Genomic DNA, 27,983 nt, shown 5'->3' on the forward strand with positions numbered 1-27,983 from the left:
TCAGTTCTCTGCAGCCTCAACCTCCTGGTCTCCCGTGATCCTCCCAACTCAGCCTCCTAAGTAGCTGGGACTACAGGTGTGCACCATCACGCCCAGATAATACTTTATTTTTTGCAGAGACAAGGTCTCACTTATGTTGCCCAGGCTGGTTGGTCTAGAACTCCCAAGCTCAAGCGATCCTCCCACCTTGGCCTCCCAAAGTATTGGGATTACAGAAGTGAGCCACCGCGCCTGGCCTGGGCACAACATTCTTGAGTCACAGATAGATAGCAAAGGAAGATTTGTTCTAGTTCCACCTGACGTGGAAGCTGGGGGTGTTTAGTCTGACGCGGAGGGATGTTACGGAACCCGCGCTCACGGTGCCTTGCTGCCCCCTGCTGGAAGCTCTTGGGATGAGCTGTTTGGAGATCTGACTCCTGAGATTCCGACCCAATGTATGATTTAAAGGTTATCCATCGAGCTGCCGGTGACCACAAAGATAATCTATTCCAAACGCTTCATTTCACAACCCACCCCCAGATAGGTCATTTTGTAATTTTAAGATATTTTTATCAAAATGGGCCTTTGGTCGGGCACGGTGTCTCACGCCTGTAATCTCAACACTTTGGGAGAGCAAGGTGGGAGGATTGCCTAAGCCCAGGAGTTCGAGACCAGCCTGGGCAACACAATAAGACCCTGACTCTACAAAAAAGAAAAAAAAAGGGAATTCTCATACAGCTTGATTGACTAGTACTTTAGGAAACTAAAGTGACCAATAGCTACCTCTTCCAGGGAAGAAATGTGATTTTTAAATTTGTTTAATCAGGATCAAAGCTTGAGGTGATTATCATGAAACTCTTGGGATGAATTTCAGGTAAGAGCAAACAGATGGGGAAAAACTGTCAGGGCGGACAGAAGGTCCTTCTCTGCTGGAGTATGCCCTTTAGCTCCTCCCCCTCCCTGGAGGACGTCCAATACCATGGTTCCTACTTGCTGCTGAGGACAGCCTTGTATACTCAGCTACTGTTATGGATGGGAATGGATTGTGTCCCTGCAAAAATTCATTTGTTGTAAGCCCTAAAGCCCCAATGTGATAGTATTTGGAGATGATGGAGTCTAAAGAATGAATTGCGATTAAATGAGGTCATAGGGTGGCACCCTAACTCAATGCAGCTGGTGTCTTTATAAGACCAGGTAGGGACCCCAGGGCTGCAAAGAGGAAAGGCTGTGTGAAGACACAGCGAGAAGGCGGCTGCCTGCAAGTCAACAGGAGAGGCCTTAGGGGAAACCATTGCTGCTGACACATGATCTTGAGCTTCCACGGCCTCCAAAACTATGAGAAAGTAAATTACAGTTGTTGAAACCACCCAGTCTGTGGTATTTTGTTACGGCAGCCTGAGCAGACTAATACAGCTAGTAACACGCTTTGAGACTGGCAGAGAGGGGGCGGGGAGAAGAAGTAAAAGACGCAAAGGCCGACAGTGACAGTGCTGGGATGAGGCTCCGGAGGAGGTGTTGCGCCTGTCGGGTGTGAGGTGCCTGAGGAAGCTGGGGTTTTGTCCAGTGGGCACTGGAAATGCAGACAGGGCATGGCATGTGAACATGCCTGGAGCTGGGTCACTGCCTACATGGAGGCTGTGAGCACTCAGACAGCTGTGGCCTTTCTCCTGGCTGTGACTCGGCACTGGGGCTCCTCTGGAGGTCCCCCAGCTGAGAAGGCCTAGTTAAGTCTCTCCCACCTGGCATCCTGTTCTCCCCCAGGGCTCCAGGCTTCATAGTCAGGACCCAGCTCCTATTCAGGCCTTCAGACCCTCCAGGGGTGCAGACATGGAGCTGGAGGGAGAAGAATAGGAGAGACAGCTGAGCAGGCTCTCGTGCTGGTGAGGGGGCTGTGCTTGAGGAACAGTTCTTCTCAGCCCCCAAAGGCCCCGCCTGCTCAGTTGCTGCTTTGGGAGGGACCCATGGGAAGCAGGGAAGGACAGTTGCTGCCTGGCCAGCCCCATCTGACAGAGCCACCTCCAAGACTGGTTGGGTGATGTGTCAGTGAGAAGGCCTTCACATCCGATTTCTTTCTCTTGGATGTGAATGTTGGGAAGTCCATCTCTCCCCATGACTGATGCTTCCTTCTGTCACACAATGGGGACTGTATAATCGGTACGGTATCTTGATGGTTAGGAAGCTGGGAACTGAATGCATTTAGTGGACCAGAGACTGTTCAAAACATGGGGACAAGAGAAAAGAGGCTCGGGTTCTTAGTGCCACCCCTTTTCCTCTCAACCCAACTCCACTGCCCCCTCCATTAACAACCCCCATCTCTTCCTACCTTCCTCTTCTACACATGTCCTGATCCTTCTGATAGATACCTGGCTGCATAACGTCTTCACTTTAAGATGCCTCGAATTCTTGGTGAAAAAAGGCAAGCTCTAAACTGCAAGGAGCAACCCATCAGGGGCAGCCACCTCACTGACCTTCTAGGGTAGGAGTTCTTGACCCTTTTGGGTCGTGGGCTGCTTTGGCATTCTGGTGAATGCTACAGACACCCTTGTCAGAACAATGCCTATAAATGTGTAATAAAGAAGACGCTAAAAAGACCAAGCCTATTTCTCAGGGTTATCATTTCCGTTTGATTTCAAAACCACCCTCCCTGGAAGACACATCATTGAAAGCTTCATTGGTCCCACCCACATAGAATATCAGACCCCTGTGACTGAAAGCAAACTCCTCATTTGATCCTCACAACTAACTCACAAATACCACATTCAGGGAAGGTATTTTCCCATTTTACAAAAGGGGAGATGGAGAACAGTCACACCTTGAGTGAGGGTTGGTGAGACCCAAGCTCAAGAATCCCTTCTCTAGAGTCCTCTGCTCTGCACCTGCTCCTGGAAAAAGTCTGACTCTCTTCTTATCCCAGAATTCTGCCACATGATGGGGAAGTCATCTGAGTCTCCGTCTTGGGGGCATACATCTCTACTGAACTAAAATGAGTGCTCTAAGAGCAGACTGACACATTATAAAATCTCTCTCCCTCCTCCTTGAATCTTTCTCTTTCGTCCTCTTCACAAGAGCAGTCTCTGGTACCCACATGTGGAGGCCAAGGCAACTCCAACTTGGAAGTGAATCTGCCATGTTGACTTCTGATTAACTCCTGTTCTGGAAAGCTCTCTAAGATTTCCAGTTTATCTATTGTTCCTTGTGTAAGAGTAGGTACTAACTAAACAACCTTTATGTTATTGTATTTACCACAAGTTCTGCCCTTAAGCAATTGTCCTACACACCCCTTCTGAATCACATCCATCCTTTCCCTGCGGTCTGTAGCCCTAGGTTTAGGGGATGATGGCTCAGGGATCCAACAACTTGTCTCACCACTGCCCAAGACACAGACATAGCTTCTGTTCTTAAGTCCCCATTAAATATTTCTTTCTGAGAAACTGGATTTGTTAGCCTCTTTCTCTGACCTCTCAGCTTCCTCAGACTTTGAGGGGTAGATTTGCATAGGCCTGCCAATGGAGAACAACACACGTTAACCAAGACCCCAGGAACTGTTCTATTTTTTTAAATGAAGGAAGATGACAACTGACACAAATGTCATGTTTCCTGGCACAGAAGTTCAATCCTTCAAAGACTCCTTTCCATTAGGGAGACACACAGGTTGCCCTGGCAGGGTTTCATATCAGGGAGACCCCAGGTATGAGCTGACATGTGCTGGCTGGCACTCATGTCCTGACACATGATCATAAAACAATTTTTTAGAAAACATACATTGAACAAAACACATGATCACCTGCGGGCTGCGGGGGTCACACCTTGTGTGAGCATCTCCACGTGGGTGATGAGCTGCACCTTAAGGACCCAGGGGGATGGGAAGCTTGGGTTTCCCTCCCACTCAGCACCTTTTCTTAGGGTCTCTTTTCAGCTCAAGCCATAAGGATTGTAGGCTTGATTTCAGTTGGGAGACATCCCCCATTGGATGGCAATGGAGTTGAAGAGGGGAAGAAGGCAATAGAAGTGAGGAAGAGGTAATGCTATAGCCCGAGAAGAGAGCACAGGGGCTTCGGGAAGTCAGAGGGCAGCAAGATGGTGGGGGTGAGGGAAGTGTCAACAAAAATAGTGGAACTCTGTAAAATATTTGAAGGGGGATTAATTCTGAGCCAAATATGAGTGACCATGGCCCATGACACAGCCCTCAGGAGGTCCCAAGAACATGTGCAGCTTGGTTTTATACATTTTAGAGAGGCATGAGACATCAATCAAATGCATTTAAGAAATGCATTGGTTTGGTCCAGAAAGGCAGGACAGCTCAAAGCCAGGGGTGGTGTGGCGGGGTGGAGGGGCTTCCAGGCTATAGGTCAATTCAAACATTTTCTGGTTGACAATTGGTTGAGTTTGTCTAAAGACCTGGGATTGATAGAAAGGGAATGTTAAGGTTAAGACTGTGGAGACAAAAGTTCTTTGAAGTCTTACAAGTGGCTGCCCTGAGAGACAATAGATGACAAAGGTTTCCTATTCAGATCTTAATCTCTGTAGGATTGGGAGAGTCTGGAAGAAAAAGATCTAGCTATATTAATAGAGATTCTTTACAGATGCTAACTTCCCCCCACAAAGAACAGCTTTGCAGGGCCATTTCAAAATACGGCAAATAAACATGTTTGGGGGTAAAATATTTTGATTTTCTTCCTTGTCTCGTAAGGTTATACCAGAGTCAGGTTGGAAAATAAGTCATGATATATAGGGTTAAATAAAACCCATCTGATAAAAATGTATGACTTGTAGGGCATGACTCCCCAGACCCCTTAGATAGGAATTTGGGCAAGATAAAAAAAAAAAAATCAGTTTAGTCCTCAGAAGGCAGAAGAAAGGATAAGGGAGGAAAGGAGGTCAAAGACTACCTACACCGGTTTTCCTTGAGTAAATGTGAATTTTTAGGCCATCTATACAGTTTGAAAAGAACCCATATTTTTATGTATTTTTTTTTAACTCAACATCATCTCTACTTCAAGTGTCTATTCAAATGGTGGCAGAAAACAACATTACTAGGTTCCAGGTAAACAAGGACAGCACGCCTTGTTACACACAATCATGATTTCAGGATCCTCCCCACCTCTCATCCTGCAGGGCTGCTAAGTACAGGGAGACAACGCAGTGTTGGGACGTTGGAGGCAGGGCTGTGGAGCTGTCTGTGCAAAAGGGCACCCCCGAAGACATGGTTGTCCTCATGAGAACTTTGGTTGTGCGGCCCGTCCACTTCCCACTGACTGTCCTTACGTGACGATTGAGACTCTCAGGCCCACCAGGTTTGCTTCTCAGTTAACTCCCATGCCCTTTTCAGAAAAATAGAATTCAGCTTCTCTATAATGTTACTCTGGAGCCACAGGAAGCTCAGGTCACCTCAGGCTCTGCCCCATACACGCACGGCCTGAGTCCACTGCCCTGCGCTGAGCTGGGGCGAGGGATCTCTGGACCTTCACTGCTCTCCTGGGCTCCCCACAACCCCAGCGCTGAAAATCATGACACAGACCTCCTCTGCTGACAGTTCCCCACCCTTATTTTGGGTGTCGACTGCCCTTCCTCCCTCCTTCCCTGGGATTCAGCCGCAACACACGAGAGCCCACACCAGGATCTGACTCTGAGGAGCCCTCTGCCTCTTGCCTAGAGGAAGACTTCCCCCCTTGGTGGGAAGGAGAGGCCTAGGCAAATGTTCTTCTAAACCAGACTTATGCCAAAACCTTGAACTTTAGAAGTTAAAAAATATTCTAATTATTTTGTTTCTCTTTGTATTTCTATTGTGGCCTTCCTTTGGAAGGGTTATGGGGAAAACAAAGGGATTGCAGGGTAAGTCATACAAGGCCAAATTACAAATGCGAAAGGCCCTGTGATCTAAGAAAAATACGGCATTCTACATCCTATAATCCAAAATAAAATCTGCATTTAACGAAACAGCATTGATTATAAAATAAATGTAAAGAACTCCAACAGGCCAGGCGCAGTGGCTCACACCTGTAATCCTAGCACTTTGGGAAGCCAAAGCATCATTTGAGCTAAGGAGTTCAAGACCAGCCTGGGCAACATATATTATTTATATATACTATTATATATTATATCTAATATCTATAACTGTTAAAAAATATATTTTAAAGATATAACTCCAGGCCGGGCGCGGTGGCTCACGCCTGTAATCCCAGCACTTTGGGAGGCCGAGGCGGGCGGATCACAAGGTCAGGAGATCGAGACCACGGTGAAACCCCGTCTCTACTAAAAATACAAAAAACTAGCCGGGCGAGGTGGTGGGCGCCTGTAGTCCCAGCTACTCCGGAGGCTGAGGCAGGAGAATGGCGTAAACCCGGGAGGCGGAGCTTGCAGTGAGCCGAGATTGCGCCACTGCACTCCAGCCTGGGCAACAGAGCGAGACTCCGTCTCAAAAAAAAAAAAAAAAAAAGATATAACTCCAATGAGCCCTGATTTTTCTCATGCTTTTTTTTGTGTTTAATATTAGATTCCTTCAAAAAGGAATGCGCTTTCTCATTCAGCCCTGGCACTGAAGACACAATTCATACCCACCTGTTAAGGGGCAAAGGAACCAAGCTGCAGAGTCCATAGGGTTACTCATGGTCATTTTCAATGACTGACACTCGGTCCACTGTGTTCAAGTACAGGATTCACACAAGACCAAGTGGCTATTTCGCTGGGAGAGATCACTGATGCAGCCAGAGGTGATGGTTGGGAAGGCAGAAGACTGGTTCTTGGTGGAGCCCAGTTTTTGTCTTCCCGGTAACCAGGCTGGATCCAGGGAGCTGCAGCACATGTTAAAAGTATTTAGCTAGATATTGCTGTGTAATAAACCACTCTGGAACTCCATGGCATGCACTACTAAGCATTTATCACGCTCCCAGGCTTACAGATCAGCGGGGCCCTTGTATATTGGACAGGGGGAGGCTAGAGTAGGCTCTGCTCTACTTTCTCTTGCTCTTCGGAGGTCATGGGCTAACCAGGGCGTATTCTTCTCATTGGTGGCAGAAGCCAGAGAGGGGTTAGCAGAAATACAAGAGTTTGGGCTCAGGCTCAGAACTGGTACTGAGTGACTCCCACCCACTGGGCACTTTGGATGAGAAGTGCACCCAGGGCAGCATTAGCAGCTATCTCAGGTGCCAGCACCCTCTGCAGTTGGCTCTCCTGTGGCTGCACCCCTGGCAGCCGGGTCTGATGACCCAGATGGCAACCACTGTAAACTGGTGTGGCTGTGGGCTCTGCTGTCGGGCACACACAGAGTCACAGTGAGAACCCCTCCACCGTCTCTAGAAAAAATTTTAAAAACTTAGCCAGCCATGGCGGTGCACGCCTGTAGTTCCAGCCACTCGAGAGGCTCTCAAGAGGATCGCTTGGCCGAGCACGGTGGCTCAAGCCTGTAATCCCAGCACTTTGGGAGGCCGAGATGGGCGGATCACGAGGTCAGGAGATCGAGACCATGCTGGCTAACACGGTGAAGCCCTGTCTCTACTAAAAAATACAAAAAATTAGCCGGGCGAGGTGGCAGGCGCCTGTAGTCCCAGCTACTCGGGAGGCTGAGGCAGGAGAATGGCGTGAACCCAGGAGGCGGAGCTTGCAGTGAGCTGAGATCTGGCCACTGCACTCCAGCCTGGGCGACAGAGCGAGTATCCGTCTCAAAAAAAAAAAAAAAAAAAAAAAAGAGGATCGCTTGAGCCCAGGTCAAGGCTGCAGTGAGCCGTGATGTACTCCAGCCTGGGCAACAGAGTGAAGACCCTGTCACAAACAAAACAAAAAACCGGCCCTAGGCATACTTTTGGCAGATTTTCCTAGAGCTGACTCAGTAGCACAAGGGTGAGCATTGGGACTGAGATCCACAGGCTGGTGAGCAGATCCCTTTACGATTCTGGAGCTACACTTTGGGAGTTCTAAAATAAGAGGTGTACCGAATAGTTTCTTAGGTTCCTCCAGCGTGCGCGCGCGCACACACACACACACACACACAATCTATGGGCTGATGTTCTGCAGAATGCCTCCAGTAGCTGGAGAGGCTGGGGGTGGCGTTCTCCACTCCATCAGTCTCACAGATATTCTGTGCACCCCATGGAGACATGGGGTCCCTATATTTCCCACTAAGACCAGGAGTTACAATGCCCAGAGATCATGTTCTGTAAATATTCCTTGACTAAGAAAGGGTTAAATTACCTAATGCCTCCAAAATACTTCAATGCTGAAGAACAGCACTTGTATAGCCCAAGTTCTTCGCTGCCTGAATCAACTTGTCTTCTGAAGTTTTCATGAAAGACTGGGCTTCTGCTTAGGTAAGAGGCCTGCAGTACTGGGCTGACTCTTAAGAAACCGCCAGATCACTTGAGGCACCCACTAGAAATGCACACGCCCAGGCTGCTGGGCAAACCACAAATCTGCTAAAGCAGAATGTCTGATGGTGTGGGGCACAAGGACCTACACTTTCAGTAAGTGGCAGTGGCTGGAATAATCACCCAGCCTCTCATTTCCCCTCGAGTCATCTTAGCAGGGATCCTATAAAATACAGTTCCTCAACAGGAACAGTGCCTGCGTCCTGGAGATGGCAGGAGCTCACATTTCTAAAGGAAGGACAGGAGCGTGTGACTCTCAGCAGGAGGAGGCAGACCTCCAGGCTGTCTCACTGCAGAGGTAGAAATGTAAATAACCAGTGCAGTGGTTCTCAAAGTCCAGTCCCTGCGCAGGCAACCGCAGCATCACCTGGGACCTTTTTGGAAATACAAATTCTCAAGACCCATCCCAGAGGTACCCAGAGTCAGAAACGCGGGGGTGGGGCTGGGCACCTGTTTTGACAAGACTCCAGGTGACTCTGATACCTGCTAAAGTGGGAGAACCACTGACACATGGAAGTGACAGCCAGGGAGGTGGGCACCTGAGACCTCAGCACATCACTCCAAAGGCCTCTCAACACTAAAGACACCTAAGAGATTTCTGCAATTTTTTCTCAGAAAGTTCTCTCCCCTTCTTGACTTTTGGCTTCCCCAGAGTAGCCCCGAGGGCCAACTCCCTTCCTGTTCCTTCTGGTCACTTCTTCCTTGATAGCTGGTCTCTCTCCCACAGACCAAATTTCCCTGGAAATGCAGCACTGGGGACATGAAGCTCAAATTGGACTTTAGAGCAGAAGCTCTTGAAGTAAAAACTTCAGGAGGGAACATAATAAAAACCTGAGTTAAAAATCCTAGGCTTGTAGTCCCAGCTACTCGGAAGGCTGAGGCAGGAGAATTCCTTGAACCAAAGAGGTGGAAGTTGCAGTGAGCCGAGATCGTGCCACTGAACTCCAGCCTGGGCGACAGAGTGAGACTGTCTCAAAAAAAAAAAAAGAAAAAAAAGTACTAGGCATTCCTCTGAGTCATTAGAGAAGAGTGGGCCATCGGCTGACAAGGGTGGGGAATGGCTGATCCTGTGCCACTTCCTGCAGGTGGGCCCCAAATGAGAAGGAATGTGAGTGTGCTGGCGCAGTCAGCACCGGGACAGCCCTCACCCTGCCCCTGCTCAAACACCACCTTGAATGTGGACTTTCTCTTTATTAATGAAGGCTGACCTCCCCTCTACTAATGACAGTTGGGACAATTATGTGGGATCCTTAAACAAATCCCCAAATGAAATCTTAGACCTCCTAATTGTGAAGTCAGTCACAGGAAGCGGTCACTCGTGTTACCACTCTTCCATAATTGCTGGCTAGGGAAAAAATGAGCCCAAACTCCAACTCCAGTTGTTGAAATAACAGCCAGAGCCGGGCGCGGTGGCTCAAGCCTGTAATCCCAGCACTTTGGGAGGCCGAGACAGGTGGATCACAAGGTCAGGAGATCGAGACCATCCTGGCTAACACGGTGAAACCCTGTCTCTACTAAAAAATACAAAAAACTAGCCAGGCGAGGTGGCGGGCGCCTGTAGTCCCAGCTCCTCGGGAGGCTGAGGCAGGAGAATGGTGTAAACCCGGGAGGCGTAGCTTACAGTGAGCCGAGATCCGGCCACTGCACTCCAGCCTGGGCGACAGAGCGAGACTCCGTCTCAAAAAAAAAAAAAAAAAAAGAAATAACAGCCAGATACTAGCTCAGGAGCTGAGCTGCTGTCACCTTCCCCTTCCCCACCTTCCCCTCTTTGGAGAGTGAGCAATGGCAGTTCTGGGAACCAGCCCATGTGGATACCTGGATTGTCACTTTTAGGCTGGAGATGGAGGAGAATGGCTAACAATTAGATATTATTTGGGCAACACATTAGACAGAGAATACAGGACACAAGAAAAGTTGTGCTGACTTTAGCCTATCAGTGCTCTAGAATTTTTGTCTTACTGCAATTAGGCTGGGCACAGTGGCTCACACCTGTAATCCCAGCACTTTGAGACTGAGGCAGGAGGATTGCTTGAGCCCCCGAGTTGACACCAGCCTGGGTAACATAGCAAGACCTCATCTCTACAATAAAGTTTAGCTGGACGTGGTGGTGCATGCCTATAGTACCGGCTACTCTGGAAGCTGAGCGGGGAGGATCACCTGGGAGGTCAAGGCTGCAATGAGCGGTGATCTCACCACTGCACTCCATCCTGGGAAATGGAGCGAGATCCCGTCTCAAATTAAATAAAAGAATAACAACGCGGTCTAGTCCCATGCAGAGATAGGAAGGATCCTCAAATGTGGAAGGCCCTAACCCAGACAGGACTGTGGCTGTCTAACAAACACCAGTCTCAAAAAAAGCAAGCTTGAGAATGAACTTATTATAGTATCAATGCAGTGATTACAAATTACTCAATATTTCCTAAAGTCCATGATAACTCCAGAACCTATTCTTACACAGGCCCTGTGGAAGAATCTAAGCAGGAATAATTGGATTATTTCCAGCTAGTGACTTTCAGGGGGACTGTCACATCTTCAATGTCTTCACAAAAATGTATCTGAAGCATTCAAACACCAAGTCTACTCAAATATGCTTCCCAAGCAGCTTTTCTGTACATCTCCGCTGCTTCCAGACGATCCGCTGCTGAGATTATGCCGCGGCCTACAATGATGATATCGGAACCTCGTTTGCCAATAACTTCTTGTGGGCTATTGTACTGTTGGCCAAGATTATCTCCTGCAAGAAACACAAAAACTATAGTTTCACATAATACAAAAATCAGAAAACCTGTCACATGACTTCTCAGAAAAAGTATCTAACCAGCTTTCAATAAAAATGTGCCCCTACTCTCGTTCCCCTTTTGTATAGCAACCGGGTAAAAACAGGAGCTGAAGAGACTCACTGGGTAGGCCAGAGACATCAAACGGAGAAAGCTGCTCACCAATTCTTTTCAATGGTAAAGTTTATTTTTATTTATTTATTTTATTTATTTTTTTGAGACAGAGTCTTGCTCTGTCACCCAGGCTAGAGTGCAATGGCACAATCTTGGCTCACTGCCACCTCCACCTCCTGGATTCAAGCAATTCTCCTGCCTCAGTCTCCCGAGTAGCTGGGATTACAAGCGTGCACCACCATGCCTGGCTAATTTTTGTATTTTGAGTAGAGACAGGGTTTCGCTATGTCGGCCAAGCTGGTCTTGAACTCCTGACCTCAGGTGATCTGCCCACTTCGACCTCACAGAGTGCTGGGATTATGAGCGTGAGCTACTGCACCCAGCCTTATTTATTTTATCATTACTTTTTTCATGTATTTTTTTTCCAGAAGCATAGATTCAAGTTGCCCTAAATATACACTTTCTCAATGTCAAATTTTAGATCATCTGTAAGCTTAACAATATATATTTTTAAAAAAGTAAAACTCATATATTACCAAGAAAGGTTCAATATCAAAAAAATACAATAAAGATTGGCCTCACAATTGAAGAAAATTTTAGCATACATCTCGGCATCACCACAAGGCACTGCTGAGCAAGTCTAACCTGACCACTACCATATACAAGAACCTTTCTATCACAACCTCATCAAGTGCTCACACAGACTATCCATAAACCCTAATCCTTAGATTTTGCTTTTTTGTTTTATTAAATTCTGCTGTTCCAGAAGCATTCTGTTAAATGGCTTATTATCTTCCAAATTCAAGACACTTTAAGTATTCTTAAAAGCCTTGACCCTAACTATAGTATCTAGTCAAAGAATTATGAGGGCTTATGAATAAGGGCTTACAAGTACAGAGTGTTTACTCTGTGCTAAGACATTGTGTTAAATATTCTACATGTTACCTCATTAAAGCCTCTTGATTACCTTATGAGGTCAATACTGTTATCCTCCCCATTTTACAGACAATCAGACTAAAAGAAGTAAACTGACTTGTCCAAAGATACATAGTTACCAAAGGCCTCATTCATTATTGTTCTAGACTAAGAAGGCTTCTCTTAAGCAAGTGTTTAATAACATGCAAAGTTTTATTTTGCCTGCCATGGGTAAAGAAGCATTTTTGGAAGAGCCATGACCAGTGACCAGATTTACCTCCTGCTTCCAACTGAACTCCTGGAGTCAAGTGAAGAAATTCTGGTTTCATGCTTACTCGGGAGCCAGAAATAAAACCAACAACAAATTCAGAGTGCTCCTCAGCCATTCTAACCTAAATGGAATGTAACAGAACATTACAAGAAAACAGTTAATCACACAGAATAAAAGTAAAAATATGCTCTATTTTTTAAAAACTTACAAAAAAAAAAAAAAAAAGAAGACGACATGGGGTCTCCCCATATTGCCCTGGCTGGTCTTGAACTCCTGGGCTCGAGGGATCCTCCAACCTTGGCCTAACAAAGTGCTGGGGTTACAGGTGTGAGTCAACATGTCCGGCTTATGCTCTATTATCTAGTTAGAAACCTTGCTGTATTATAGATGCCTTTTCTCATTCCATATATATAAAGTTACTATATCTGAACAGGTCATCTTAAATAGAAACCATAATAAAACACATTTGATTCATTAAGACTCTGAGATGACCCTTTCCTTTCCCTTCCCTTCCTGCAATAAATCATACTTCAAACAGAAATCCTATACTATGTGCATCTAAAATCAAGATACTGTAGAATTTCTTATTTCTAATAATGCTTGGTGACCCACCTAGTTCCAAAAAGGATTTAAGGTGAGTACTCTAAAACATATTATAATGGTATGAAACCACATTCAAGGCTTACTGACTATCTACAGACGGGGTACTCCATATTCAAAGGCAGCTGTCATATAAAGAACAGCTATGCTTTCAAGAGCTAAAGAAATCTTACCTCAGGCCGGGCGCGGTGGCTCAAGCCTGTAATCCCAGCACTTTGGGAGGCGGAGACGGGCGGATCACGAGGTCAGGAGATCGAGACCATCCTGGCTAACACAGTGAAACCCCGTCTCTACTAAAAAAACACAAAAAATTAGCCGGGCGCGGTGGCGGACGCCTGTAGTCCCAGCTACTCCGGAGGCTGAGGCAGGAGAATGGCGTGAACCCGGGAGGCGGAGCTTGCAGTGAGCTGAGATCCAGCCACTGCACTCCAGCCTGGGCGACAGAGCGAGACTCTGTCTCAAAAAAAAAAAAAAAAAAGAAATCTTACCTCTACCACTTTCCCTCTTCTGTAACATCAACTGGTCTCCCCATTTTCTATACTATTATCTCACATTCATAAAAGTATCTTTAGAAGGTCTGCCTGGCTTTCTGATTTGGTACTTTCCCCTCCCGGAGACATGACTCTGTACTTCCCTTCTTATTTGATACTTCCCAGAGAGCTGACTGGGTACCACCACTGCACTCTAGCTTCGGTACTTCGAGACCTGAGACACATTGATACATTCTTGCCACCAAGTACTACTGCCAACAAACAAGTCATGTCTTGTCCTTGAGCCAGACCCAGACTCCCAGAATGCCAAATATTAAAACTGACCATGCTTATGAGACTTGGGAAATCAGACATTTATAGTCAATTCAGGGATAGGGTTAAAACGTGACTGTAGGGCCATATGAGTTGTCTCCAGATAGTCTTTGAAATAATATGAAAAAATAGAAATCCTTTACTTCTAGATTCTTCACATGGGGGGAAAAAATCATGGGGATTTTCTTGGGGCTTTTTATTTTTTTTGATAGGCTCTTACTCTTGCCCAGGCTGAGGTGCAGTGGCATGATCATGGCTTCCTGCAGCCTTGATCTTTAAGCTCAAGTGATCCTCCCACCTCAGCCTCCCAAGTAGCTGGGACTATAGACATGTATCACCATGCCTGGTTAATTTTCTTTTTCATTTTTTTGTAGAGAGGAGATCTCACTATGACGTCCAGCTGGTCTCAAACTCCTGGCCTCAAGCAATCCTCCCGCCTTGGCTTCCCAAACTGCTAGGATTACAGGTATGAGCAACTGTGCCCAACCCCCGATGACAATTTTTTAAAAGTAATATAATATTCTAAAATATCTGACAAGAATAAGAGAAAGCCACTGCATATGGGCTGCTGTCATGGGAACGTGCATCTCTGTAGGACTTGGGAGATTCTGAGAAACTGCGTGTCTGGGAAGCTCTTCTCATCTTCTCTCAATTCATGGTAAGATGAAAAAGACAATGGTCTTAAAGTCTTGGTAGATTTAGTAAGTGTTTGTTTGACTAACTATCTGGGTCTCAAAGTTTCTCCTGGAGTATAATTCAAATTCCTGAAGTGTCCACTACATGATATAAAATGCTATTAACTATCAAGGAATTCTATCCAACTACTATTAATATACTGTCACACTAACAAGAGCTGGATTTTTTTTGGCAGAGGTTCCAGAGATGCCAGATTAGGAGGTATCTTCTTGCCCTATAGCATGCAGCATAGCAGCCCCTGCCTCCTCTCACCCAGTCCCCCCAAAACTTACCGCTGCTCTAGTGTAGTTCCCAGTGGCCAGGGAGCCGCTGGAGCTCATTTCTGCAATAAGGAGGCACCCCCGATGCAAAGGCAGGCCCACTTCTTGCAAGCCTTTCACAACTCCTGAGCCTGGCACCACGTGAGCATTTACCAGATCTGCCCAGGAAGCTATTTTAAAGATACCTCCTAAGAAGAAGGGGAAAAAAAGATATTTGCCGATTTTCAAACAAAAACCTCTAACCTCTTGTCCAACCAACTGGAATATGAAATAATCTCGCAGTAACATGTTAATGAGAGAACCAAACTCTTCAGGAACTTTAGTGATTATCAGCAGACCCATGGTTCCATCTGTGAAAACTGTATCTGTTATTTAGGTAAGTAGCTGGGTAAGAGATCACAACGAGAAAAAAACTTCCAAGGTCTGTGCTTGGCTCATCAGGAATGCTAACAGGACTGTTTTTCCTTACAGGCTGAAGCTCGTGACCACAAATAAAACTCATGCTGTTAGAAAGGGACTCCAGTGAAGACAAACATTTATTGATGTCAAGGATAACAACATTTAAAAATTCCTCTTGAAGCTGGGCATGGTGGCTCATGCTTGTAATCCCAGTACTTTGGGAGGCTGAGGTGGGCAGATTGCTTGAGTTTAGGAGTTCAAGACCAGCCTGAGCAACATGGCAAAACTCCATCTCTACCAAAAATACAAAAAATTAGCCAGGTGTGGTGGCATGTGCCTGTGGTCCCAGCTACTTGGGAGGCTGAGGTGGGAGGATCACTTGAGCCCAGGAGGTGGAGGTTGCAGTGAGCCAAGACTGCACCACTGCACTCCAGCCTGGGTGAGAGAGCAAGACCCTGTCTAAAAAAATAATAATAATAAGGCCGGGCGCGGTGGCTCAAGCCTGTAATCCCAGCACTTTGGGAGGCCGAGGCGGGTGGATCACGAGGTCAGGAGATCGAGACTATCCTGGCTAACATGGTGAAATCCCGTCTCTACTAAAAATACAAAAAACTAGCCGGGCGTGGTGGCGGGCGCCTGTAGTCTCAGCTACTTGGGAGGCTGAGGCGGGAGAATGGCGTGAACCCGGGAGGCGGAGCTTGCAGTGAGCCGAGATCACGCCACTGCACTCCAGCCTGGGAGACACAGCGAGACTCCGTCTCAAAAAAAAAAAAAAAAAAAAAAAAAAAAAAAAAAAAATAATAATAATAATAATAAAATTCTTCTTGAAGATGACAAGTTTTCACTCTGCAGGGGTCTCTCAGTAGCTTTACTATTGCTCAATATTTCTATAAGTTCCTTAGATCTCCTTAGCTATCTAATTTCAATAGGCAACTATATTCCTTTTAAAAGCGGACAGTAAGAAGCCTGATTTTCGAAAAAACTCTATGCAGAGCTAAAGAAAGTTTGTATAAAACTCTTACATCAGTCAATTAGCTAAAGTAAGCTGGACAATGTGATGAGGGCAGGACATCTTAAGCACATGAAGAAGTCACTTAAAGACAAATCTGTTTTAAACAAATAGCTTATGAATATGCATACATTAAAGAAAAGTTACCTCAAAGATACCTACAAAAAATGTTACCTAACACAACCAAATATCTGTTACAAGGTTAACTGAAAAATGCATTAAATATACAGTCTGATCACACAGTTGTAAAAATGTAGACAGAAATTTGCATAGAATAGGCAGCAGAACTAAGCATTTGTCTCAACCAACACATGCACTACTTTAAGTCCCTACTTGATAAAATTAAAATCTTTAAATAATGTTTATCAATAGAACTTTTTCTGCTACAAATAAATCTTACTATTTTATATTTCTTTTTCATTGTTTCCTTTATGTGGAATTTTCATTCAAAACATCATATTCTGCTAAGTACATCTGTCGAATTTGCTAGACCAGACACATACTCTTCTTTTGGGACTAGCACACCCATTTTATTTAAGGAAATTATCCCTGCCTGGTTCTTATTTCAAGAAGGTCAGAGTTAACAGCCTTACAGTTGCAGAGCAGATTGTCCAGGCTAGTTAATGAAGGTATTCTATATCCCAAGCTAGAGCGATTGGTTTACGGTGAGCATGTAGAGTATGCCTACCTGAGAAAGAAGTCAACAGAGAAGCAGAGCTGAGAGATGGAGAGAAAGCAAGTCATGAAGATATCACTTGAGCTCCTGGATCCAACCACACTTGACGGCCTGCTCTATGAATGGACTTTCAATGACATGAGCATTTCCTTTTTCTCTTCAATTTAAGCTGGATTTCTGATTCTTGCAGATTCCTGAATAATACACTTACCTTCATACTGCTTTTTCACTGTGTTTCCTATATCTGCAAACTTCCGGTCTTCAAATATCAAGAACTCATGGCATTTTGCCAGAGTTATCAACTCCTTCATCACATCCAGAGTAAAATCATTCAAAATATCTACATGAGTCTTGAGCATGCAGATACTGGGTCCTAAAGCATCTGCTAGCTGCAACAGCTCTCTGGCCTCTGAAACATCAGCAGATAGACATAGATTGGTCTCCTTCTTTTGCATAAGCCTGAGAAGCTTCGATGCAACTGGGTGGATCCTGGGTAGCTCTGCACGTGCACCGAAGCTGAGTTCTCTGGATGCTTCCTTTATAGAAAGGGCAGAACCATTATGATTCGCTGCCACAAAGACATTCTCCTGAATAAATCTCTTCACTCTCCCAACTGTCTCAGCATCAATTTTTTTCTGCTGCTCGAGAATCTCCAGCATTTTGGACAACGTACACACTGAGTGGAGGCGGATCCCGTGCGCCTGCAACTTGTCCTTGCCTCCCTGCTCTCTGTCCAACAGCACTATGGCATCAGTAACCTTCAAGCCCTCCTTCTGAAGAACCTCAACAGTTTCCAAAACACTAGATCCACTGGTGACAACATCTTCAATGATTAAACAGGTTTCTCCTGGATTAATAGTTCCTTCTACAAGACGCTTAGTTCCTAGAAAAGAAAAAATTTCGCTGATTCCAAATTTAAATATGTAGGTATATGTGTATATATATACACAAAACTTGCCAGTTATACATACAGTATATGTGTATACCAACTCTGTATATCAAACTTGCTAGTTGCACATACAGTATATTTATGTATAAAGCCAACTCTGTATACCAAACTTGCCAGTTATACATACAGTATATTTATAGTAATTCAAGTAAATTATTTTACATTATAAACATGGCTTAATGTGTTTTATGATCAAATTTTCAAATATAGGTTTTTTTTTTTTTTTTTTTTTAATTTGTTTTATCACAGAGATGATGTTGCCCAAGCTGGTCTTAAACTCCTGAGCTCAAGTGATCCTCCCGCCTGAGCCTCCCAAAGTGCTAGGATTATAAGTGTGAGCTACCACGTCCAGCCTAAATACAGAGTTTCTTATAGCAAGATCACCGAGATCAAGGAAAGTTATGAAACAGAATAATCCAATATCATCAATGAAATAATTCCTTTTTCCATCAAAGTATTATAAATTCACTATTCAAGATCAGCCAAATAATTGGCTTTTTGAAGATACAAATTCAGAAGGAAAAATATTCAGCAATCATTTAGACCCATTACTACAATCTAAAGAATTATATAATGCAACGTGATTAAATATATACTTCTCTACCCTAAATTCCACTACAGACTATTTTCAGATAATCTACAAAATGTAAGTAACTTGGGCTGTGGACTTCACAGACTCATCAAATCCTTTCTGTCTCTTGAACAATTGGCAAGTTTAACTGAATCAGCTTAAGCTAGAACACAAGACTGCAAGTATTTATAGTATATTTAAAAATGCATAATTTCATTCCAGCAACATTTTTTAAAACATAAAATAAGAAAACAGAAATAAGAGTTTTCTTATGGGTAGGGATTCATATAGATTTTTTTTTTTTAGCTCAGAAAATCTCAGCTGGGTGCAGTGGTTCACACCTGTAATCCCAGCACTTTGGGAGGATGAGGCAGGAGGATGGCTTGAGACCAGGAGTTCAAGACCAGCCTGGGCAGCAGAATGAGACATTGTCTCAAACAAAAAACAAAAAACAGAAAAACTAACACTGCCCTTACGCAGCAAAAACTCAACTAATGGGCCGGGCGCGGTGGCTCACGCCTGTAATCCCAGCACTTTGGGAGGCCGAGACGGGCGGATCATGAGGTCAGGAGATCAAGACCATCCTGGCTAACACAGTGAAACCCCGTCTCTACTAAAAAATACAAAAAAAAAACTAGCCGGGCGAGGTGGCGGGTGCCTGTAGTCCCAGCTACTCGGGAGGCTGAGGCAGGAGAATGGCGTGAACCCGGGAGGCGGAGCTTGCAGTGAGCTGAGATCCGGCCACCGCACTCCAGCCTGGGTGACAGAGCGAGACTCCGTCTCAACAACAACAAAAAAAAAACAACTCAACTAATGTTTCTTTTTTTATCATAAAAATTTTTAGAACACATCTGCAGAAGGATTTGTTTTAAAAAAAGTAACAAAACACTAATACACCAACATAAACAAAAAAGCCCATTAATTCCTTACTATCATTAAGATTGCTTTTCAGGTTTTATTTATTTTTTGATAGCCTTGCTCTGTCACTCAGGGTGCAGTGCAGTGGCACAATCATAGCTCACTGCAACCTTCAGCTCCTGGGCTCAAGCCATCCTCCTGCCTCAGCCTCCCACGTAACTGCGACACTCAGCTAATTGTGTATTCTTTTTTTATTTTTGTAGAGACAAAGTCTCACTATGTTGCCAAAGCTGGTCTCGAACTCCTGGGCTCAAGCTATCCTCCTGCCTTGGCCTCCCAAAGTGCTAGGATTACAATTGGCCACTGTGCCTGGCCAATTTTCAGGGTTTTTTTTTTTGTTTGAAATAGGGTCTCACTTTGTCGCCCAGGCTGGAGTGCAGTGGCACAATCTCAGCTCATTGCAACCTCCACCTCCTGGGTTCAAGCACGTCTTCTGCCCCAGCCTCCCCAGTAGCTAGGACTATAGCACCTTTTTTTGTATTTTTAGTAGAGACGGAGTTTAACCATGTTGGTCAGGCTGGTCTCAAACTCCTGACCTCAAGGTGATCCGCCCACCTCGGCCTCCAAAAGTGCTGGGATTACAAGTGTGAGCCATGGTGCCTGGACAAATTTTCAGGTTTTAAAGCAAGTCACCTGATAATCTATTGCCATGAACCCACATGAATATCTCTCTGAGGTGTTTATGCTACTTTATGAGAGTAATTTTATCCATGGATTACTTTTCATGAAGTTTAAATACAAACATACTGGGAAAGTAAGTGCTGTTACAACATTTTGCTGATGAGAGAAGGGCTGGTAAAAAAAAAAAAAAATGTTGGGGTTTCATAGATACAGTACCAAAAAAAGCACTTTTCATTTCCTAATCAATGCAAAGCATTTCACCCCTAGTCTAAAAAAAGGAAGGTGACTTATAGTAACAATTACAAATTCCACAAGCAGTAATAACTTAAGGGACTCAAGATGACTCTGGTAAAACATTAGTGCACAGAAGCTGAAAAATTCTAACAATATGTTACAGATTAATTAACTTAATGCTTTATGTTACTTTTATTTTACCATAATCCTTTGTTTCTTTCCTTCTAATAAGCATTGGAATTTGATTGGTTGAACAGATAACTGTAGCCAATGGCAAAGCTGTATAAGGCACTCCACACACGGTGTCAAAACTGATCCCTGCATTTTGGGCAGTTTGGAATAAAACATCTGCAACCTGTAAGAAAATGAACACATAAACAACGTTTTATTGTAACTATTTTAAATAGTGTATAAACATGTAACAACATAACAGTAAAGACAGTAATAAACTAGTGGGGGTAAGTCTCAAACCTGATTGGAGAAAAAAAAAATGCCTTTTTATTACCCTCTCCATAAACCCAGTACATAAACATAAATCTAAAAACACAAGAATGAATCTATTCAGCCAGACTCAGAATCTGTTCTGAAGGCAACCTGAGATGTGTTGGGGAAGCTCATGATGTTGACCCCAAAGACTAAGGATGGTCCCCTGACTCCTGGTTTCCCTCAGTAACCCATTATGCTGAGTATCTAAACCTATCATCTTTTAGTTATATTTCCTGAAAGAAGCCTTCAATTAGGAAGTTTCGTAAATACAGACTATTATGCGAATTGCTATTTTATAATCTCCTTTTCCACATAAATCATCACTTTTTAATGTTAGAATACATATTCCCACCCAAGACCACCTCATTTTTAAAAAAGAAAAGCAAACAATCACTGAGTTGCTTTGTGAACTAGATCATAGGTTTACTCCAGTACTTCTAAAGAGTAAAAAAAACAAAATCTATTGAAGGGGTGGCCTCCCCCTTCACACCTGTGGGCATTTCTTGTTAGGTGGAACGAGAGACTTGAGAAAAGAAATGAGACACAGAGACAAAGTATAGAGAAAGAAACAGTGGGCCCAGGGGACCAGCGCTCAGCATACAGAGGACCCACGCACCTGTCTCTGAGTTCCCTCAGTATTTATTGATCATTATCTTTACCATCTTAGAAAAAGGAAAGTGGCAGGATAATAGGATCATCTTAGGGAGAAGGTCAGCAGTAAGACATGTGAATAAAGATCTCTGTGACATGAATGAGTTTAAGGAAAAGTGCTGTGCCTTGATATGCATATGCAAACATCTCCATAAACCTGTTTAGTGCATAAAGAGCAGCATTGCTGCTAGCACGTCCCACCTTCAGGCGGTTTTCTCCTTTCTCAGTAAATGTTCCATTGCCCAGGGACGGGCAGGAGACAGATGCTTTTCTCTATCTCAACTGCCAAGAGGCCTTCTTTCCTCTTACACTAGTCCTCCTTAGCAAAGACCCTTCAAGGGTGCCAGGCTGAGAGACGATCAAGTCTTTCCCTTCCCACGAGGCCACATTTCAGACTATCACATGGGGAGAAACCTTGGAAATACCTAGCTTTCCTAGGCAGAGGTCCCTGTGACCTTTGGCAGTGTATGTGTCCCTGGGTACTTGAGATTAAGAGAATGGTGATGACTTTTCACAAGCATACTGCCTTCAGGCACTTGTTTAACAAAGCACACCCTGCACAGCCCAAAATCTGTTAAACCTTGAGTCACCACAGCACATGTCTCTTGCAAGGACAAGGTTGGGGGTAGGGTCACAGATTAACAGCATCTCAGATACAGAACAAAATGGAGTCTCTTATGTCTACTTCTTTCTATATAGACATAGTAACAGTCTGATCTCTCTTTCTTTTCCCCACAATCTATGACTATTTTAAGTTGCAAAGAATGTAATTTCTAGTACTAAAAATATTAACATATTATCTCAGAACTGTTTTATCACTCTTCTTAAGGAATAAACTTGGAATACAAATGCTACAGTGACTGGATACCCACCATCTCCATTTAAAAAAAAAAAAAAAAAACATGAAATTCCTGACTATAAAAAGTTTAAAATTTTTTACATCTTTTTTCAACTCAAAGTTTCACTCTACTGTGTCCAGAGAATTTTATTCTAAAGCAATATATGATTATACTAGAAAAGCTTTTACTGATCCCTCTGTCATACTTGTCTATATGTATGTAAACTGAAATTTAAAATGGTAATTTAAAAAAATTTCCCATGACCTTAAGTCTCTAGGTGTCAAGAATTCTTCTGTAGTTCTCTCAGGTCCTTACTTCCAAGATGACAAAGAAAAGAAAGGAACAATGATCGTGCCAAAAAGGGCTGTGGCCAGTAGTTGCACATACTATGTCTGATACATGCCCAAGGAAAAGACTATTAAGAAGCCCATCATGCAGAACACAGTAGAGGCCGCAGCAGTGAGGGACATTTCTGCAGGGAGCATCTTTGCCTCCTATGTTCTTCCCAAACTGTATACGAAGCTACATTACTGTGTGAGTTGTGCCATTCACAGCAAAGTAGTCAGCAGTAATCCATCTTGTGAATCCCACAAGGACCAAATACCCGACCCTGATTTAAACCTGTGGGTGCTGCTTCGACCCACAACAAAGCCCATGTAAGCAGCTGAATCCTTAAGGACTGAAGAGAAATTATTCTCTTGAGGAAAAGAAAATGGAAATTGTACTTTTTAAAGAAGAGAATTCTTATTAAATTATTACAAGCATATGATTAATTAAAACATGTTTTGCAAATTTTGACAGAGGGATAAAAACAGACCTGGAAAATGCATTTTTAGTGAGTTAATGCTACCTTTCCTCTCCAATTACTTTATGTACACTAATGTATATATAGTACTATAGTCAAATATCACTTATTAAGGGAGGTTAGAGTTTAGCATAAATTATATTGCTTTTTGGGGTGTAAATACTGAGAAATTCTATTCGCATAAATAAGATGTGAAAAGGAGTTTTGTTATACCCAAGTCTCTCCATGTTTTGAACTTCTCACCAATTAATCACCAAAATACACACACACACACCATGATCTAGTTATCAAAAAACTTTTTCTGTCATTTATCAGCTGGCTTATTAAAATAAATCAATTTTTCCCTAGAAAATCCGTAGTAATTCTCCACACTGCTGAGATACACCATATCAAGATTCTGGATGATGAGAAGTTAATAGTCCAAAGTACCACAACCTTAATAGTCCAACCTACCTTAATACTTTTTACAATAACCACACAAAGTGGTCCCTAGTGAACATAAACCCTTAAGTGGGCTGAGGAAACTCACATGTCTTCTAGATAGAACTTTCTGCAATGATGGAAATGTCCTCTATCTGAGCAGTCCAATATGACAGCCACTGGTCATACATGACTATTTAAACTTAAAAATTCATAATGCTCAATAGTAACTAGTGGCTAGTAGCAAACTCTGTTGGAAAACATATTTACGGCCTCTACTCAGTGTGGTCTGCAGTTTCAGCTGGAACCTTGTTAGAAATGCACAACCCCAGGTCCAGTCTCAAGAGCTACAGAACTGGATTCTGTATTTTAACAAAATTCCCAGGTAATTCATATATACTCAAAGTTTAGAAGCACTGTATTAGAAACCTCTAATTTGTACAAAACTTTTCCTTATATTGACTAAAAACCTGCTTTCCCAATATGTCCACCTTCTGGTCTTAATTATTGCTTCTGGTCGCACAGTGCAAAATTCAACTCCCCTTTCCAAACAGCCTAAAAGGACCTAAAAGGAAGAGGCTGAGGCAAAATTAATACAAGTAGAACACAAATGTGTGCCAAGTTCGAGGAGTGCAACCCGAAGCACAAACTTAAGTTGCCCTGATTATACAGTAGTTACAAGTGGATTTTTAAAGCAAAAGGGGCAGTTCCTATGTTCACCAAGAATTTGCATTGAAATAACATGAGGTAGCCCAGTGGTGGCACCAGGCATTTGTAGTCCCAGCTACTTGGGAGGCCGCCAAGGCGGGAGGATCTTTTGAGGCCAGGAGTTCGAGACGAGCCTGGGCAGTATGGTGAGACCTCCTCTCTACAAAAAAAAATTTAAAAAATTTGGTGGGCATGATGGCACACGCCTTTAGTTCTAGTTACTCAGAGGTTGAGGTAACAGGATCTCTCTCTTTTTTTTTTTTTTTTTTTTTTTTTTTTGAGACAGTCTCCCTCTGTTGCCCAGGCTGGAGTGCAGTGGCTCAATCTCCGCTAACTGCAACCTCCTGATTCTCCTGCCTCAGCCTCCTGAGTAGCTGGGATTACAGGTGTGCACCACCACACCCGGCTAATTTTTGCATTATCAGTAGAGGCGGAGTTTCACCAGGTCGGCCAGGCTGGTCTCAAACTCCAGACCTTAAGTGATCCACCCCCTCAGCCTCCCAAAGAATTAGGACTACAGGCATGAGCCCCTGTGCTCACTGGAGGCAGGAACATCTCTTAAGCCCAGGAGTTCCTGGCTGCAGTGAGCTACGATCACAGAGCTGCACTCCAGCCGTGGTGACATAAGAGAGACCCCCTCTAAAAAATAAATAAATAATTGTCCCCAGGGCTGCATGGGGGAGCATGGCTGAAGTCTCTCTAGGCGCTGATAAATTTTGTATACATCACAGGGTTCAGGTTGTTCTATTTTTCTTTTCTCACAAGTATTTTCCCAGCTACTGAATTATCTGCCCCCTCACGTTTTCCCGGTCTGTTTGTTTTTTGAGGCAGGGTCTCACTGTCACCCAGGCTTGAGTGCAGTGGCACAAAGACAGCTCACTGCAGCCTTGACCTCCCAGGCTCAGGTGATCCTCCCACCTCAGCGTCCCAGGCGTGCGCCACCACACCCAGCTAATTTTTTGTAGAGACGGGGTCTCGAACTCCTGGGGCCCAGGCTGGTCTCGAACTCCTGGGGCTCAGTTGATCCGCCCACTTAGGCCTCCCAAAATGCTGGTATTACAGTCATGAGGCACCACGCCCGGCCTCAAGTCTAATCTTCTTAGAGTTAAATACACAGAATTCATTCAAGTGTGCTTCAGTGCCAGACAGGGTTCCAAACTGGGTTTCCCGACTTTTGCAAAACACGTGTCTAAGCCTGTGGGTGAAAGAACAGACGACTCTCAAAGAGTCCAACAACCCCTGGCCTCTGTGCTTCTCATGCTTACTCCCCAGACCAAGAGTAGGGCTGGACTGCCTGCTTGGCTCTTTTGCTCTCACTCACGGCCCAACTCCTGTCACCCTCTTCCATTTCCTGGTCCTCTTTCCCGCCACCTAGCCCTGTCCTTCCCCTTCCTGGGCTAGCACCTGACTCAGAAGACGCGGTCGAGACACGATGCCCCGCAGATCGATGTAGATGGGGGAGGAGAGTCCGCTCTTCAGCACGAAGTCCCCAAACTTGAAAGCCTGCACGTCGTACAGACCCGTCACCAATGGCCCCAAAGCTCCACCAGCTGCCGCCATTGTCGCGCGCTGCCTGTTTGCTTCAAACTCCCAGGCGCAGCGGGCCTCTGGCGCCCCGATGACGTAGCCCGCGAAGCCCCGCCTCTTCCGCCTGCCTCGTCTGCAGCTTCCAGAGCTTGCTGCACCCACCTCTGGGTTTCCCCGGGCTCAAGGGTCGGGCAGGTGGTAGCGAATCTGGCGCCAGTTTGTGCTTCTCCTGGTTTCTTCTGGATGGGGTCACCGGGGTTCAAAGCACAGAACAGCTAGATTGACTGTAGGATCATGAAGTCCAGGCTTTCATGAGAGTTTTCATAAATCCTGTCCATTTTTTAACAGCTAATGCCTTCTTGACTAGTTCTCTTAATTATCTCTACTGCTTGGCCTAGCATGTTATATTTGCTAGTTATTAGCCACGATTTTCCCCCCATGTTTCTCCAAATAGAATATAAGTTCTCAAAGACAGGGACCTTTACTCAATTCTTTTATTAACTTCATAGCATCTAGTACGTGACAGCACTTAGATCATTACAGTATTCATTACCTCTTTTGTCTGTACTCTGCTTCCTGAAGGAGTACTTTTTTATTTCCTTTGGCGTATCTCAAATGCTTAGGTAATAGGTGTAGAAAAGGTTAGGGAGGGAGGGAGGAGAGTTAGAAGATGGTGAATTGATTGGTATCAGGGTTATCCAGGAGGATAATATTGCTAGACAATCTGAAAATCCAAACATATTTGGTCTTTACAAATAAATCTCTTAGAGAAATAATCTAAGAAATAATCTTTACAAATACATCTCTTCTCCATTGTGTATATAAGGCAATACTTTCTTCTAGCTTAAGGAAAATAACCCTTAAATTCACATAAAGAATGAAACCTTGTCATTTGTGGCAAGGTGGATGAACCTGAAGGACATTGTGTTATGTGAAACAAGCCAGGAACAGAAAGATAAATAGCAAATGTTCTCACTTATATGCAGAAGCTAAAAAAGTTCATCTCATGGAGGTAGAGAGTAGAATAGTAATTACTAGAGGCTGGGAAGGATAGGGGGTGGTTAAAGGATACAAATTACAGCTAGATAGGAGGGATAAGTCCTAGTGTTCTATAGCACTGTAGGGTCTCTGCAGTCAATAATAATTTACTATTTATTTTCAAATAGCTAGAAGAGGGAGTTTGAATGTTCCCAACACAAAGAAATGAAAAATATTTAAGGTGAGGAATATATGAATTACTCTGATTTGATCACTGTACATTGTGTGTATTGAAATAGCACTATGTACCCAATAAATGTGTATAATTATCATGTGTCAACTATAACAAATACTTTTTTAAAAAAGAGGAACAGATAAGGCATGGCAGTATTGTGCACTACAAAGAACATGAAGTTTCAAACCAAAACATTTGGATTTTAGTCCCATTCTACTTACTGGCTGAGTGATCTTTGGCAATGCATTTTGAGTTATGAGTCTCAATTTTCTAAAAAATAGAATGAATATAATATATTAACTTTCTCCAAAGATCACTATTAAGATTCAATGAGATAGTTCACTAAAAAACACTTGATAAAAAGTTGGTGGGGCTGAGCGTGGTGGCTCATGCCTGTAATCCCAGTACTTTGGGAGGCCAAGGAAAGTGGATCACCTGAGGTCGGGAGTTTGAGACCAGCCCGGTCAACATGGTGAAACCCCGTCTCTACCAAAAAATACAAAAATTAGTCAGACATAGTAGCGCGTGCCTGTAGTCCCAGCTACTTGGGAGGCTGAGGCAGGAGAATTGCTTAAACCTGGGGTTGCAGTAAGCCGAGATCATGTCACTGCACTCCAGCCTGGGCAACACAGTGAGACTCCGTCTCAACAACAACAACAACAAAGAAACAAACAAAAACAGAGGAGGACATAGATTGTACCAATTCATTTTGTGTTCTCCATTTCATTTACTTAGGCTGGGTAAAGAATCTTGACTTTAACCAATATTTAGTCTTACTGTTTTAGATATGTATCCTAAAGAGTTTCCATGAATGTAAAACTTCAGGCAATAGTTCAATCTAGAGCATTTTCATGGACCTAGCTCTATATTGCTCGCTGAATCCCTTCTATATTCTACTCTGATATCTATTTTAGACTGAGCTTGTGGGGTTCTGATTATCATTTGTATTAAGGCTTTTGCTAATATTCCTTAACTATGTTGGTGATTCCTCTCAACCACTCCCCCTCAAAAAAATACAGGCTGAGGTACTGTTATTTAATTATTTATTATTGTTTGACCTACGCTACACAGACTCAGATACACTGAAACACATACATATACATTTATTTTAAGTTATCTTCTAGGGCCAGGTCAGTGGCTCATGTCTGCAATCCCAGCACTTTGGGAGGCAGAGACGGGAAG

At 43.9% G+C, this 27,983-nt stretch overlaps 1 protein-coding gene and 1 long non-coding RNA gene across 2 annotated transcripts; both read right to left on the reverse strand.

The window, feature by feature from the left end:
* Positions 1-4,918: 4,918 nt before the first annotated feature.
* LOC141409721 (uncharacterized) lies at positions 4,919-7,664 on the reverse strand. The gene is made up of 2 exons (XR_012431630.1): positions 6,538-7,664; positions 4,919-5,300 (listed from the first exon to the last, which is right to left on the reverse strand). It is a non-coding gene; the product is annotated as an uncharacterized lncRNA (long non-coding RNA).
* A 3,038-nt stretch (positions 7,665-10,702) lies between these two features.
* Positions 10,703-25,657, reverse strand: UMPS (uridine monophosphate synthetase). The gene is made up of 6 exons (XM_005547935.4): positions 25,466-25,657; positions 20,354-20,507; positions 17,071-17,742; positions 14,788-14,963; positions 12,423-12,537; positions 10,703-11,073 (listed from the first exon to the last, which is right to left on the reverse strand). Exons 1-6 carry the CDS (start codon positions 25,619-25,621, stop codon positions 10,904-10,906), a joined length of 1,443 nt encoding a protein of 480 aa, XP_005547992.3. The 5' UTR covers positions 25,622-25,657; the 3' UTR covers positions 10,703-10,903.
* Positions 25,658-27,983: the final 2,326 nt, after the last annotated feature.

The sequence above is a fragment of the Macaca fascicularis genome, chromosome 2 (genome assembly GCF_037993035.2).
Source record: "Macaca fascicularis isolate 582-1 chromosome 2, T2T-MFA8v1.1".
NCBI lineage: Eukaryota > Metazoa > Chordata > Mammalia > Primates > Cercopithecidae > Macaca > Macaca fascicularis.

Bases quoted from the DNA above. Each gene is read 5' to 3' on its own strand.
- UMPS (XM_005547935.4), bottom strand. From the start codon at position 25,621: ATGGCGGCAGCTGGTGGAGCTTTGGGGCCATTGGTGACGGGTCTGTAC. The intron at 14,964-17,070 runs GTAAGTGTATTA...CCTTCTTCTTAG, and splicing joins AGTGAAAAAGCAGTATGAAG to GAGGTATCTTTAAAATAGCT. The intron at 12,538-14,787 runs GTAAGTTTTGGG...CATTCCATTTAG, and splicing joins GGAACTACACTAGAGCAGCG to GTTAGAATGGCTGAGGAGCA.